Genomic DNA, 13,685 nt, shown 5'->3' on the forward strand with positions numbered 1-13,685 from the left:
GACAGTATACATGTGCAATCATATTACTTTAAAATTCTAACACCCCTCATCAAGCCTAATATACCTCCCTCCCTCCCACCCCCACAACCCCCCCCCCAGCCTTCCCTCCCCCGACTTCCCAGAACCCATACACGGTATAAATCTTTAACAAAAACATTAAATACATATCATCTAATAACAACAGTAAGAATGGAGTTCCAAAATAGTTTTTGCCATCGATAGAAGAGAATATTGGTAGCTCAGGGTTGAACTGTTTGATTGATTTTTGATTTGATTTGATTTGTCTTGTATGCCGCCCCACTCCGAAGGACTCCGGGCGGCTCACAATAGACAAGGGAAAGGGAGAAAACTAGACAAAGACAACAAAACCACAACATTCACAATTCCGTGGGGCTGGATATTTCACAGGCCCCCCCCGGCCAGCTGGAGCAGCCAGGACTTGGTGGCTTTGCGGAAGGCCGGAGGGTCGTAAGGGTCCGGATCTCGACAGGGAGATCATTCCAGAGGGCTGGAGCTGCCACAGAGAAGGCTCTCCCCCGGGGAGTCGCCAGCCGACATTGGCTGGCAGATGGAATCCGGAGAAGACCCAACCTGTGCGATCTAATTGGTCTGAGAGAGGTAATCGGCAGGAGGCGGTTTCTCAGGTACCCAGGTCCGATGCCATGTAGGGCTTTATAGGTAGCGACCAGCACCTTGAAGCGGATTCAGAGACTAATGGGTAGCCAGTGCAGCTCGCGGAGGATAGGTGTGACGTGGGTGTACCTGGGTGCACCCACAATCGCTCGCGCGGCTGCGTTCTGGACCAGCTGAAGTCTTCAAACACTCTTCAAGGGCAGCCCCGTGTAGAGCGCATTACAATAATAACTGTGGTGTCTCCAAGCTTGGTTTTTTTTTCTTGCAGACATTTCATTACCAAACTAAGTAACAGCATCAGTGCAAGAATACCACCAAGCTCAGAGAATAACAAGGACACCGTAGTTCCGCAAATTTGTATCAAAGGTTGATGGCAGTCACTGAGGAAGCTGTCACTTGGATTGTGGAGTGTTTTGTCTCCTCTTTTCAACTTCTGAGTCCAGCTACCAGCCCAGAGTTTCTCAGGTTGTTCCCCCATCCAAATCCTAACCACATTCAACCCTGCTTAGCTTCCGAAATCAATCCAAGTCCATTAGGTACTGCCACCTGCTGGATTGCTTCGTAACAATGGTACCATTTTCAACAATGTATTTATGTGTCTTTTAAATTGCTTTTTAATTATGATTGCTTACAATATTGTTAAAACATATTTAGACTAATTTGCTTCTAAGGTAAACTATTCAGTGATGCTGTTGCCTAGAAAACTTGAATATAAATATTTAAATAGATGAATAAACAACATCTATGAATCATATTTTATGGCCAGGGAGCTAAAGGTTGCCCAGATAGATTTATCCTATTTTTCCACCACAGTAGAGCCTTAACATTTAGCCACAATTATTTTAATTATTTTGGCTGCTATTTTCACTGCTGTATTTTCCCCCCCAGCTCCATCAGGTGCCAACACTTAGCTAACCTTGGATGATCTCCATCTCTCTCCTTGCCCCCTTATACTATTTTCTCCATTTTCGCTTATTTAGAGTAATTTAGACTAATGCTAAGCAAGAAAATATCTAATTAAGATATTGGTTCTCCTCGGATATATGTGCTAGCCGTCCCCAACTCTAGGGGGCGGTGCTCATCTTCACTTCAAAGCCGAAGAGCCAGCGCTGTCTGAAGACGTCTCCGTGGTCATGTGGTCGGCATGACTCAATGCCGAAGGCGCACGGAACGCTGTTCCCTTCCCACCAAAGGTGGTTCCTATTTTTCTACTTGCATTTTTCACATGCTTTTGAACTGTTTCCATCCATTATTCCTTGTTTGACCTTCAGGTGCTTTGGAAAATAGCTTGGCCCTCTCGTCTCTGTAGCAGCCCCTCAAGTATTAGAAGACTGCTATCATGTCTCCCCTGGTCCTTCTCTTCACTAGACAAAGGTAAAGGGTCCCCTTGTACATATGTGCTAGTCGTTCCCAACTCTAGGGGGCGGTGCTCATCTCCATTTCAAAGCTGAAGAGCCAGTGCTGTCCAAAGACTTCTCTGTGGTCATGTGGTTGGCATGACTAAATGCCAAAGGCGCACGGAACGCTGTTACCTTCCCACCAAAGGGGGTTCCTATTTTTCTACTTGCATTTTTACACACTTTTGAACTGCTTGGTTGGCAGGAGCTGGGACAAGTAATAGGAGCTCACTCCATTACGTGGCGCTAGGGATTCGAACCACCAAACTGCCAACCTTTCTGACTGACAAGCTCAGCATCTTAGCCACTGACCCACCATGTCACTAGACTAGGCATGCCCAGTTCCCGCAATCGTTCATCTCTGTTATTCCGAGGTGGTGCAGTGGTTAGAGTGCTGTACTGCAGGCCACTTCAGCTGACTGCAGTTCTGCAGTTCGGCTGTTCAAATCTCACCGGCTCAGGGTTGACTCAGCCTTCCACCCTTCCGAGGTGGGTAAAATGAGGACCCGGATTGTTGTTGGGGGCAATATGCTGATTCTGTAAACCGCTTAGAGAGGGCTGAAAGCCCTATGAAGCGGTATATAAGTCTAAGTCTAAGTGCTATTGCTATTCTGTTATGGTATTAAGGGGGTAGAGAAGCAAGTGGAGAGATTGTGGATAATGCAGATTATCTGGGACTCTTTCCAAATGGAGTCCACCTCAGAGTGTGGTCATTTTTGTGGGTCTTCTGTAGCCCAGCCTATGTGACTATGATTTTCAAGGCAGATAAACAGACCGAGGTAGACTGATATAAATTCTCTTATTTATGGACAGAGAATGCATAGAAAGATGTGGTCCCTATTTGCAGATATAAACAGGTGCAGTAGGGAGAAATAGAGAGGGAGATCCTATTCACATTTCTGCAGAGAGGCAGGCAGGCAGGCAGGCAGGCAGGCAGGCAGGCAGGCAGGCAGACAGACAGACAGACAGACAGACAGACCTATTTTAGCCAAGTGTCGTGAACGATGGAAATTACAGTTAAGAAAAATATTGAAAAATGAAGGAATAAGATTTCTGCTTGAATGTATGATGTACAAGGATAATAATGAACATAAGCATACCTGATAGTTGATTGATGGAATTATGCATAATTGAAAATAGTGATATACAAAGATAAATGGTTGGTAATTTTTCTTTTTCTTTTTCTTTCACATTGGGATTATATAAAGGTATACTGTTATCAAATAGACAATCAAGAATGTAGGGGAATTATGATTTATTGGGAAAAAAATAATACTAATTGTAATTGAACATATACTGTACAATGAAAGTGAGGTAGAGATGGTAGAGAGCCGAGATGGCGCAGTGGTTAGGGTGCAGTACTGCAGGCCACTTCAGCTGACTGTTATCTGCAGTTCAGCGGTTCTAATCTCACCGGCTCAAGGTTGACTCAGCCTTCCATCCTTCCGAGGTGGGTGAAATGAGGACCCAGACTGTGGGGGCGACGTGCTGACTCTGTAAACCGCTTAGAGAGGGCTGAAAGCCCTATGAAGCGGTATATAAGTCTAATTGCTATTGCTAAAAATCTGTGATGGTAAATATTATTCGAGAATATGGATGTAAAAACGCTTGTAACCAAACGACATGCTGTACGTGATGATGCTTTTTTTTTTTTGTCTTTCTTTTTGGTTCTTTTAATAATAGCAATAGCAATAGCAGTTAGACTTATATACCTCTTCATAGGGCTTTCAGCCCTCTCTAAGTGGTTTACAGAGTCAGCATATTGCCCCCAACAACAATCCGGGTCCTCATTTTACCCACCTCGGAAGGATGGAAGGCTGAGTCAACCCTGAGCCGGTGAGATTTGAACAGCTGAACTGCAGAAATAAAAATAAAAATTTATTTTTAAAAAAAAGAGGAAATAAAGACATAAAAAATAAATCAAGCAGGACTCCAGGAGGATGCCAAGAGACACATCCAGGGAACCTCAGTGACTTTTGGAATACACATTCAGGCTCCTGTCCATCAGTGATCAAAGACAGAAAGAAAGAAGGAAAAACCGGAGCAGCATTTAATCCCGAGATAAGTCGAGGAAATGTTTGCAACCCTCTATTTTTTCATCTGGGCAGATACGAGCCTCGGAAATTTCCTTGGCCCTCCACCAACTTATCTTTTTTTGCGATATTGCTGGCAGGAATCGTTTTGCTTATCTGTGCACGGGGAGAAATATTAATGCAGGCCTGAAGGGCAAATTGTGGCTGGCTCAAATGATAAAAAGGGGCTCACATTGTCCTCAGGTTTGCAGCCTCAAGTGGATTCCTTGTCAGTGAGGGGACGGGGGAGAGAACGGAGAAATAGCAGCCAGAAGGGGGGGGAAATGAAACTCTGCCACATGTTACGTGAAAGCGTTGAAATTATTATTATTATTTTTTAGTTAAAGAGTTTTAACAAATTTTATAAATATTTCCCCTTCCCCTTCCCTCCTTCTACCCCAACCCTACCCTCCCTCCAACCAGTGGTGGGTTTCAAAAAATTGTTCGAACCTACTCTGTGGGTGTGGCCTCCTTTGTGGGAGTGGCTTGCCGCCCATGTGACCGGATGGGAGTGGCTTGCCGCCCATGTGACCGGATATGAAATTATGAATTAGTACTTAGGTCGGTCCAAGTAGCTATTCAGAAACTCTGGCATTGAAGGGTGCAAGTCTTAAAGCTGTCAAGTTACAAGACCCTTGCGCCCCTAACCCTTTAGGAAAAAAAACTAGGGGTCTTCAAACCTGACAGCTTTAAGACTTGTGGACTTCAACTCCCAGAATTCCTCCTCCAGTCACGTTGGCTCAGGAACTCTGGCACTGAAGCATGCAAGTCTTAAAGCTGTCAAGTTACAAGATCTTTGCACTCCCAACCCTTTAGCAGTGGTGGGTTTCAAAAAAATTTGGAACCTCTTCTGTAGGTGTGGCCTGCTTTCCGGGTCCACTGGTGGAGCCTCATCTAACCGGTCCGGTAGATTTGACGAACCGGTTCTACCGAATAGGTGCGAACTGGTAGGAACCCACCTCTGCTCCAACCCTCCCTCCCCCCCAACTTCCCAGAGCAAAATACAGGGTATAAACATTTAACAATCATACACTAACATAGACTAACTAACTTGAGCATCCTACCTCCTCTTGTACTTTAACTCCCCTTTTATTAAGCTAGCCTTAAGTCAATTATAACATTCCTTGTTCATTCATTCATAAGCTAACTGAAATTTCTTAGTCCGATATTTGTTTTGAATATAGTCAATCCATCTTCTCCATTCCAACTTGTATTTCTCATCTGAATGGTCCTTAAGATATGCTGATATTTTAGCCATCTCTGCTAAGTTTGTTACTTTTAACGTCCATTCTTGAATAGTAGGCAATTCTTCCTTCTTCCAGTACTGTGCCACCAACAATCTTGCTGCCGTTATTGAGTTCAGAATCAAATTAGTCTCTATAACTGTACAAGCATTGAAATTATTGGTGAAGCAAAGAGGCGGGGTTAATGCAGTTAGATATATTAAATGCACTGCTAATTCTATTACCTATGTAGAACTATTCCCCTTATTAATGTCTTTGGAGATTCTCCGTCATCCGGGGTATGGTTGTTCCAAAAGTCCTTTTTCCCCCAAAAAAAGCAACTGGGCTTTCTGGTTTTTCTTTCAAGAGCTAAAGAAGCTTCTTGGATGAGAAGCGAAACATCTTCCAAGAAATTCTCGAAGGCAGCTCATCCGCTTGGAATCCACACTTTCCTTTGCCGTTCCTTACTATGACCGTATTATTTGTATTTTCTTTTAGTCTGCATCTAAATGAATCCGTTGAAACCCTGTTAAGTAATTGTGTCTAAATACACATTCTTTCTGGGCTCTGTTTGCAAGCAAATGAAATTAGTAACACAAAATTCTCTCTCTCTCTCTCTCTCTCTCTCTCTCTCTCTCTCTCTCTCTCTCTCTCTCTCTCTCTCTCTCTCTCTCTCTCTCTCTCTCAAAATTCACTAACAGAAATAAAGAAAAGCAAAAACATGTCTCTCTTCTGTTGACTTGCCATCTTTAATGGAAGGGCACCTCCGTTTTAAGACACGGTAAGAAAGCAATAAAAATAGCAGCCAGATCTCCCATAATATCCTTTTCATGTTTCAAGACCCCTTGAAATAGGAAATCTATTTTATTGGGCAACCCTGGTTGTGCGCACACGTGGTTGAATATTTTCCAGGGACCACAAACAGCCATCGTGATTTAGAGGATATGGGAGAAGTCAGAATAACAGAATAACGGCTCAAGCAAGAGACCGTATGATTTCAGACAAATGGCTGTCCAACCTCTTCTAAAAAACCTCAAATAATGGAGCACCCTCAACTTCTGAAGGCAAACCTTTCCACCGATTCATTGTCCTCGCTGTCAGGAAATTTCTCCTTAGTTCTTGGTTGCTTCTCTCCTTGGTTAGTTTCCACCCATTGCTTCTTGTTTTACCCTCAGGTGCTTTGGAGAATAATTTGACTCCCTCTTCTTTGTGGCAGCCCCTGAGATATTGGAAGACTGCTATCATGTCCGCCCTAGTCCTTCTTTGCATTAAACTAGACATACCTAGTTCCTGCAACCGTTCTTCATAGGTTTTAGTCTCCAGTCCCCTAATCCTCTGTTGCTCTTCTCTGCACTCTTTCCAGAGTCTCCACATCTTTTCTACATCGTGGCGACCAAAATTGGATGCCGTATTTCAAGTGTGGCCTTACCAAGGCCTTATAAAGTGGAATTAACATTTCACGTGATTGATTCTGTCCCTCTGTTGATGCAGCCTAGAACTGTGTTGGCTTTTTTTGGCAGCTGCTGCACACGGCTGGCTCCTATTTCAATGGTTGTCCACTAGGATTCCCAGGTTCTTCTCACAGTCACAGTTGTGGATTTTGATTCATTCTATCTATCTATCCATCTATCCATCTATCCATCTATCCATCTATCCATCATCTATCCATCTATCCATCTATCCATCATCTATCCATCATCTATCCATCATCTATCCATCATCTATCCATCTATCCATCTATCCATCTATCCATCTATCCATCTATCCATCTATCCATCTATCCATCCATCCATCCATCCATCCATCCATCCATCCATCCATCCATCCATCCATCTATCTATCTATCTATCTATCTATCTATCTATCTATCTTGTGGTCCCATTTCAGTTCTGACTGTATCCGAAGATACATTTTCAAGACAGAATAGAATTTCCATTGATGGGTTACCTATTCTGGATACAGCTCCAAATCCAAAATCAGTGAAGGGTTGGATAGTGCACAAGTTTGTTAATAAATAAATAAATAAACAAAGAAAGAAAGAAAGAAAGAAATACAAAATAAACAAAGAAATGGATGGATGGATGGATGGATGGATGGATAAATAGATAAATAAGATCTATCCTGATTTCTAGGGTGCTCATGAAGATTATTATATACTTTATTCATTAAACATGAAACTCAGTCAACTGAACATTCAAAAACGCATCACAAATACCAGTGACTGGTGCTAATCGTTGATATGGTTTGCTACCAGCGTCCTAGGTATCAACCAAGGACCTTCTTAAAATATAAGATGTTCCGAGTAGTGCAGTTTTTTGCAGTTCTGCTGGTGTTATTGCAGGAAGCTGCAATTTCTTGGTGTATCTTGTAAAATTCTCGGACATGGTGCCAAGTGCCCTGATGACAATCGGTATCCCTGTTACGTGCTTCATCCATAGCCGTGTAGTTTCGATGGCCAGGTCACGATATTTCATGATTTTTTTCTAGTTCTTTTTCTTCGACTCTGGCATCTCCAGGAACAGTGATATCAATAAACTGTATGTTTCAGTTTTCGACAACTGTAACATCTGGCGTGTTGTGTTCCAAATGACAATCCTTCTGTATTTGAAAGTCCCACAAGATCTTCACCTTTTCATTTTCAGTAACTTTGTCCACTTTGTGGTCCCATGACTTTCTGGATACAGATAAATCATATTTTTTACATAATGACTAGTGGATTAATTTAGCAACTTGGTCGTGTCTAGCTTTGTAATCATTCTGTTGTTGTTCTTGTTGTTGTTCTTGTTGTTGTTATTTTTATTAATATTATTTGGTTAATCTTTGGTGAGATTCACAGCTTATGGGGCTGGTTGGTAGCTCAACAGCTCAAGTCCTAACCAAAGACCTAGGCACTGTTAAAATAACATCGGAGAATATAAGCTGTTCCAAGTAGGGTGTTTTTTTGTAGAATCAGAATGTTCAAGTTTGATAAATTTAAAATTTCCAAATAGCGAGGTAGCCCTTTAGGTATTGCTCCAAGTGCTCCAATTACAATCGAGACAACACACAATTTCTTTTTTCACAGTCACTCAACTTCAATTTGCAAGTCCCGGTACTTTGTGATTTTTTTCTTGCTGTTTATCTTCAATTCGTGCATCTCCAGGTATTGCAATGTCAATGAACCATACTTTTTTCTTTTCAACTAATGTTATGTCAGGTGTGTTGTGGGCCAAGTGCCTGTCAGTCTGGATTCTGAAGTCCCACAAGATCTTGACTTTCTCATTCTCTAAAACCTTCTGAACCTGATGTTCCCAGTGGTTTTTGCTGTACTCAAATCCAAACTTTTGGCACAATTTCCAGTGAGTGATCTTAACAACGCGGTCATGGCGTTGTTGTGAAATTTTGCTGCACCCACTGATCAAGTGGTCGACTCTCTCATCTTTCTCATTACAGAGGCGACATTTGCTGTTGGTGGTAACATGTTGAATTTTTGCCTTCATGCAGTTTGTGGCTAAGGCTTGTTCTCGAGCTGCCAAAATAAAGCCTTCTGTTTCTTTTTTCAGTGCTCCTGATCTTAACCAGGTTCCAAGTTAGCTTTTGGTCAGCTTTGCCTTCAATACTTTTCGAGTATTGGCCATGCATAGCTTTGCTTTTCCAATTTTCAGCTCGCTTCTCAATTACTTCTTTCTTATATTCAGCTTTTGACTTAGTTGTCTTTAAAAGGCCTCCTTTATTTACTTCCTTAATCATTGGTTCTTCACTTTTCTGGATGTAATTATTCAAGCTGTGTTTTTCTTCTTCCACAGTCCGTTTTACTTGTAGGAGTCCTCAACTACCCTCTGCTCTTGGTAGATATACAACGCGGTCATGGCATTGTAGGTAGTCAGTGTCAGCCTCTGCTTTGCTGCTGCTTTGGCTGCCATTGAAACGGGGAGGGAGGGCATGGTATTTGGGAGGGGTTTACTAATTGTGCTGGAGGAAGATTCTGGAGCTCTGCTGCTTGTCGGACTACGCATGCGTAGGAGGTTCCCGCCAAGGCTAATGGCACCGACATTCCATCTTAGTGATGCCTTTTGAAGTTATCTCACACCTGACACTTAGGAGAATTATGATTGGACTGTAACTGTGATGCCAAGGGGTGGGGAATGGGTTATTCTATATATCAATCGCTTTCGCGCCTAAATAATCAGTCTTCGCTTCGCTATGCCTTTAGTCATTTATAATTAGTAAAAGTACACTTGATTTCTACCTATGGAGTCTCGTGGTCTTCTTTCCTAATTACCCAATGAAGAGGTGCTGACAGTCAGTTTGTGAAATTTTGCTGCACCCACTGATCAAATGGTCGAGTGTCTCATCTTTCTCATTACAGAGGTGACATTTGCTGATTATCATCATCATCATCATCATCATCATCATCATCATCATCATCATCATTCCACTATTTGGTCTTATCATTTTTTTTGAAACTCCCTGGATAATGAATATGAATAAAAACCGCTAGGCAGCTTCAGCTGATCGAGGATGCTGCTTGAAGGATAGTGACAGGCATGCTACGATATGGCCATGTAAATTACGTCATGCCTCTGGTTTCATCAACCACACTAGTTACTATGACCCTAGTTATTCCGAGGCCCCTGGGTGATGCCACATGATCACCTTCTGAGACAAGAACCAGGCAGAGTGAGGGACAGAGGCACAGAAGAAATCAATGGTTGATCATTCGGTTATAAAGACTTCCTTTCTTCCTTCTTCCTTCCTTTTCTTCCATCCATCTATCCACTCCTTCTTTCCCTCCTTCCTCTTCTTCTATCAATCTATGCACTTTTTCCATTTTTCCTCCCTTCCTTTCTTGTTTTTCTTTTTATGCACTCCTCCCTTCCTCCCTCTTTTTCTATTCAACCACTTACCATCCCTCCCTCCCTCCATCTTCTTCTAGCCATCTATCCTCCTTCCTTCTTTCCTGCCTCCCTCCCTTTCTTACTTTCCTTCTGTCCATGCACTCTTTCCTCCCTCCCTCCCTCTTTTTCTATCCAGCCATCTACCCTTCCTTCCTTCCTCCCTCCCGCTTCTTCTATTCATCTATCCACCTTTCTTCTTTCCTCCCTCTCTCCCTATCTTCCTTTCCTTCTGTCTTTGCACTCGCCCCTCCCTTCCCTCTTCTTCTATTCAGCCTTCTACCCTTCCTTCCTTCCTCCCTCCCTCCCTTTCTCCCTTCTGTCTATGCACTCTTCCCTCCCTCCCTCCTTCCCTTCCTCCCTCTTATTTCTGTTTATACTTCAGATTCAAAATCTCATTGTATTATTGCTTAAACTGTACTGACATCTGGTGGCTCAAACTGCTTGGGGATTTTTCCCCCTGCAAGACAATCTGGACAATTTAACCATCTTTCTCATCCACCCCCACCCCAGAATCCATCATTCATCTTTTTCCAAGGACCAGCTTCATCCTTCTCCACCTATGAGATCTTTCTCCATTTGAGCCTATCAGTACTTCTGGGTGGGCTTTCCATAAGAAGAAAGGGGATGTGTTCAAAGCATTGGGAGAGTTTGTTGTTTTTATTCTGCAACACAACAGAGATATGAATCTAAATATCTTTGAATATTTTTGAATTTTATTGAACCCAGTAAAACAGCAATTTATGTTTATCTGTACATTTATCTGTATCTATGCATGTGCAAATACATAGAGACAAATAGAGATGATAGAGATTAGGGATGGATGGATGGATGGATGGATGGATGGATAGGGAGAGAGAATAGATAGATAGATAGATAGATAGATAGATAGATAGATAGATAGATAGATAGATAGATAGATAGATACAGTGGGAGGGAGGGAGGGAGGGAGGGATGGATGGATAGATAGATAGATAGATAGATAGATAGATAGATAGATAGATAGGGAGGGGGGAGGGAGGGAGGGAGGGAGGGAGGGATAGATAGATAGATAGATAGATAGATAGATAGATAGATAGATAGTTAGATAGATGTTAGAGAGAGAGATGATAGAAAGGTAGGTAGGTAGGTAGGAAGGTAGGTAGGTAGGTAGGTAGGTAGGTAGGTAGGTAGGTAGGTAGGTGGGTGTGTGTGTGGGGGGGTGGGTAGGTGGGTAGAGATATAGATAGGTAGATAGAGAGGTGGATAGATAGATAGATAGATAGATAGATAGATAGATAGATAGATAGATAGATAGATAGATAGATAGATAGATGATAGATGGATGGATGGATGGATGGATGGATGGATGGATGGATGGATGGATGGATGGATGGATGGATGGAGGGCGGGAGGGAGGGAGGGAGGGAGGGATGGATAGATAGATGATAGATAGATAGATAGATAGATAGATAGATAGATAGATAGATAGATAGATAGATAGATAGATAGATAGATGCATAGATGGTTGATAGAGAGAGAGAGAGAAAGAGATGATAGAAAGTAGATGGATGGATGTAGGTAGGATTGGCCAAACTGGTAGTAACAGCAGCGGGAGGCTCCACCTACCAACCCACATGCGCAGAAGCCCCGCACACAAAAGTGCATGTAGGTAGTAAAATAATTGGCAACCCATCTCTAGAATGTATGTCGTGGGTGTTTACATGGGAAAAACAGATCTTGCCCCTTCGGTAATAAGCAGTCTCACAAAAGCATGATTCTATTTCCCATTGGTGATCTCAGAACACTTAAATCCGGTTTGTTGTTGTTGTTTTTTTAAAGTGACCACCAATATCCAGGAGTTTGGAGACCGTATGCTAAGAAACAAAGTGCCAAAGATTTCTTCCGCAGTACATTTTCCATGGGGTTCTCAAACCCACCCACCCCATTCTTTATTAACTGCACTGTCGATGAATTGTTTGGTACATTTAAAATCGATTGCAGCTAATGGGGAAGGGGGGGAGGGCTAAACACAGAGTGATGATGCTGATTTATTCATGAGGCTTTGAAATGCCACAGATGGGGATTGGGAGAGGCCATTCCATCTGTTGCCATTTTGGAGACAGGTTTTTTTTTTCCCCTTCCCTATCTGGCATCTTTTCCTCTCTTCGCTTCATCGTTCAGATCACCCGGGGATCTGAATTCCAAAAAAAAAAGGAGAACATGAATGCAACGCTTTCTAAATAAATAGCTAGAAGTAGCAATTGTGGGATCCGTAAACATCCTCTTTAGACTAGATAGCACGTACATAAGGACGCTTTATAAGGCCTTGGTAAGGCCACTCTTGGCATCCAGTTGTGGTCGCCACAATGTAAAAAAAAAGATGTTGAGACTCTAGAAAGAGGGCAGAGAATTCTTGGTCGTTTCTGTAATATTCTCCCATTTTTCATCAGATGCCCTTGTTCCAATAAGAAGCTGACCTTTTATATTTAACGTTAAATTATGTTTTTAAAAAAGGATGTGGAGACTCTAGAAAGAGTGCAGAGAAGAGCAACAAAGATGACTAGGGGACTGGAGGCTGAAACATATGATGAACGGTTGCAGGAACTGCGTATGTCTAGTTTGATGAAAAGAAGGATTAGGGGCAGAGGTGAGTTCCTACCAGATCGCACCTATTCGGCAGAACCGGTTCGTCAAATCTACCGAACCGGTGAGAAGAGGTTCCACCAGTGGACCCGGAAAGCAGGCCACACCTACAGAAGAGGTTCCAAACTTTTTTGAAACCCACCACTGGTCCTTGGATATGATTATTCTACATTATCATGCTCATATTTATAAAACTCAGTGCCTCTGTGAAAGGTAAGGATGACTACTGCGTTTGTGGTAGTTTGTGGTGTGTTAAAGTTGTTTTAACGCAAACCAAAGATGCCTTTTAAAAAACAAGTTTACATCCTATTCTTATGCATGCCAGTGCTGTGTGTGAGGTAATTTAAGGTGGTTCTGACAAGTGTCGTCGGCATCTTCATATCCGGTCACATGGGTGGCAAGCCACTCCCATCCGGTCACATGGGTGGCAAGCCACTCCCACAAAGGAGGCCACACCCACAGAGTAGGTTCAAACGGTTTGGGGGCGTGGCAGGTCGAGTTACTACCTACTCGGCTGAACTAACAGGAACCCACCTCTGCTCTAAACCCTCTTTATCTTTCACTCTGCTTGTTCGTTTGTTTTTTGCCTTCAAAGATTGTGAATCTCGGATTGCTCCCTTCTAGCTTTCCTTCGCACATGCACAGAGCACACGTTGGGAGCAAAAGGAGAAAACCTTTTCAAAGGAAGGGGAGAAACGTTCCGGTGTCCTGCTGTTGCTTCCCGTCCTTCCTTTTTGGACCAAAATAAACAAAATGCATCATGTGGGCCCCCAGCGTGCCTTTAGCAGCCTAGCAACAACAATAGCAACAACACAGCTTATACGTTTAGATCCACCTCCATAAATAAAATGCATTTAATTT

General features: G+C 42.7%; 1 protein-coding gene across 1 annotated transcript in view; it reads left to right on the forward strand.

Moving 5' to 3' along the window:
- Window positions 1-3,366: 3,366 nt before the first annotated feature.
- LOC148044279 (uncharacterized) overlaps window positions 3,367-13,685 on the forward strand; it is a gene marked incomplete at its 3' end in the record, with an annotated part of 81,205 nt that continues 70,886 nt past the window's right edge. The window contains exons 1-2 of the mRNA XM_087722029.1: window positions 3,367-3,377; window positions 6,889-7,187. Coding sequence (XP_087578155.1) covers window positions 3,367-3,377; window positions 6,889-7,187 — 310 coding nt within the window. The remainder of the gene's footprint in view (window positions 3,378-6,888; window positions 7,188-13,685) is intronic.

The sequence above is a fragment of the Thamnophis sirtalis genome, unplaced genomic scaffold (genome assembly GCF_051295495.1).
Source record: "Thamnophis sirtalis isolate CommonGarterSnake01/CBP01778 unplaced genomic scaffold, rThaSir2_p1.2 scaffold_8, whole genome shotgun sequence".
In the NCBI taxonomy this organism is placed as follows: domain Eukaryota; kingdom Metazoa; phylum Chordata; class Lepidosauria; order Squamata; family Natricidae; genus Thamnophis; species Thamnophis sirtalis.